The 2,708-nt window shown below is 40.5% G+C and overlaps 1 protein-coding gene across 1 annotated transcript; it reads left to right on the top strand.

Annotated features, from left to right (window-relative positions):
- The first annotated feature begins 224 nt into the window (after positions 1 to 224).
- LOC114026406 (olfactory receptor 10X1) lies at positions 225 to 1,157 on the top strand. Its single transcript, XM_027840097.1, has one exon. The coding sequence runs from the start codon at positions 225 to 227 to the stop codon at positions 1,155 to 1,157; it is 933 nt and encodes a 310-aa protein (XP_027695898.1).
- Positions 1,158 to 2,708: the final 1,551 nt, after the last annotated feature.

Here is a 2,708-nt window from a genome sequence, read left to right as displayed (position 1 = left end):
ATTAAATAATTTCTTCTGGGTATTATTTTCTTCAATTGAAAAGAAGAAAAAAGAAAAAAAAAGATAAAGGGATTGGGTGTGATAAACTCTGTCTGCTGCTAATTCAATACTTATGTATGATATGCTGTGCCATAGTTGTCATTCATGAGAATGTAAATTAATAGAAAGTTGATTAAATCTGAGACTTTCCAATTATATGTTTCAGCTTTCTAAAATTTAGGATGATGAGAATCAACCAGACATTACTAGAAGAATTCATCCTCGTCGGCTTCTCAGTCTACCCAGAGTGGCAGGTTGTCCTCTTTGTTTTCTTCTTCTTTCTCTACCTTCTTACCCTCACTGGCAACTTGGCCATCATGGCCCTCACCTGGGTGGACCATGCCCTCCATACCCCCATGTACCTCTTTCTTGGTGCCCTCTCCTTCTCTGAGACTTGCTACACATTAGCCGTAATTCCCAAAATGCTAGTAGACCTGTTGGCCAAGGATAGGAGCATTTCTGTTGCAGGCTGTGGCCTGCAGATGTGTTTCTTCCTTGGACTTGGTGGCACCAATTGTATTATCCTGACAGTGATGGGCCTTGATCGGTTCCTGGCCATCTGTTGCCCTCTCCGCTACCCCACACTCATGACCAACAAAGCATGTGGGCAGCTTGTGGCTTCAGCTTGGATTGGTGGCTTCTTTATCTCCTTGACAGAGACGACACTGATCTTTTGGGAATCCTTCTGTGGCCCCAGTCTTGTCAAACACTTCTTCTGTCACATGAGAGCAGTGGTCAAATTATCCTGCCTAAATAGTGATATCACAGAGGTTGTTGTCACGGTTATTTCAGTTTCTGGTCTGCTGGGGACATTCTTATTCATCACTCTTACGTATGTGTTCATTCTCTCTACGGTCCTCAAAATCCCCTCACCTGAAGGCAGGAAGAAGGCCTTCTCCACTTGTGCCTCCCACCTTACTGTGGTCATCATTCACTTTGGCTTTGCCTCCATTGTCTACTTGAAGCCAGAGGCTCAAGAGGGAGATGACACCTTCATGGCAGTTCCCTACACTGTTGTCACACCCTTCCTCAGCCCCATCATTTTCACCCTGAGAAACAAGGACATGAAGAATTCTTTGAACAGAGTACTGGGCAAAAAAGTTGCCTCAACCAAATGATCTTGGTAGTTGCCATTGGCAATAAACACTCAGAAACAGTGAGACATTTGCCCTATTACCTGATTTTTGCCCCTTTCCCAAAGATCAAGAAGGCAACAACAGTGTCTGAGATCCTAGAATTACATAAATATGTCCAGCATGCTTAAAGGAGATTTTCCTTTCCTTGTGGCCATTTACACCTAAAAGAAACCTGTACTTAAGGGATATACAATCAGGCAGTGGAGCATCATTCCAGTCATCAGTGGAGATTTCCAATGTGCTATTGGGAGGGTGAGTAAAGGTGTATAGAGGAAAAATAAAACAGTAGTTGGGATGAGGAGTGATCAATATTTGATGATAACAAGGAATGAGGATGAGGATGAGAAAGGTGTACAGACCAGATCTTCAACTCAATAGTGAAATTGCTCAAGCTTCCTCTGGCATACAGCACCATCTCCCACTTAGATACCCACTTTCTTTCAGGACTACAACATTGGTGTTCTGACAACAGCCCCCAATCCTAGTAAAACTAGTCACACTAAGTTATTAATGATTTATAAGTGACCCTTCTCTGAAGTTTTTGTATCATAAAATAAGATGTACAGAGAGGTCAATATTTAACCAAATAGATGATTCTCATATGGTAGAATTTTTAAGCATTATCATTCAGCCAATAGCAGAAAGGGAAGTAAGAATGGTATCTTCATGAAGCCCCTGAAATAGTCCCACTAAGGTACTCAATCAAGGTAATCACTCTGTTATGTTTTTGTGAGTGTGTGTATTCATTTAAAGACCCCTTTTCAGAGACTCTTAATGAAGGTCTGGTCATATGGTAAAAGAAAACTTTATTTCTTTTTATAATTTTAATAGCACTTTAAGATGTACCAAATTCATCACAACACACCTCCCAATAAGGTAGTTATGGTAAGAGCAGTAGCATAGCCCCTTCCACTGTGCAAGTTGGACTAGTTTTTTTTTTCTTAATGGGTATTGAAGCTATCCTCTGGACTTGTTCGTTCAGAGAATTAAAGGCTCAGATTATTGGCATCATTTCTTCAATGTATGATTATAGACCAGCTATGAAGAGCTCCAGGATCTTTCACATAGCTGTTTGATGGATCAAGATGTATTGTCTCTCTCACTTAGAAGGTGAGCTCCTTGAGAATAGGGACTCTTTTATATTTATATATACTCTGTGACACAATAAAAGGTAAAGGAGTTAACTCAACTGAGGATGCTCAAGATGTCCTCAATTCCTACTCTTGTTGAATAAACTCTGGAAATGGCTAAGTAAATCTTCTTTTGTGAATTGATGAATGACCTACAAATGTCTCATTTTGTTGCAATATTGAACCTAAGCCTCCATGGCACTGTCCTAGAGTAGGCCTAACCCAGGGGAGGAGTAAAATTTCATTTATAGACAAGTAGGCTGAGATCCACAGAGAATGAATGACTTGCCCAGGATAAGCTGTCTAATAAGCATAAGAACCAGGACTGAAACTTAGGCCTTGTTACTAAATTAAATGACATTGCATACCCTATAATAAATGAAGGTCAATGCTCCAGTGTCCT

This window comes from Vombatus ursinus, unplaced genomic scaffold (genome assembly GCF_900497805.2).
Source record: "Vombatus ursinus unplaced genomic scaffold, bare-nosed wombat genome assembly UNPS02014838.1, whole genome shotgun sequence".
NCBI lineage: Eukaryota > Metazoa > Chordata > Mammalia > Diprotodontia > Vombatidae > Vombatus > Vombatus ursinus.
The sequence above is the reverse complement of the archived record's forward strand: the minus strand, read 5'-3'. Positions and strand labels throughout refer to the sequence as shown.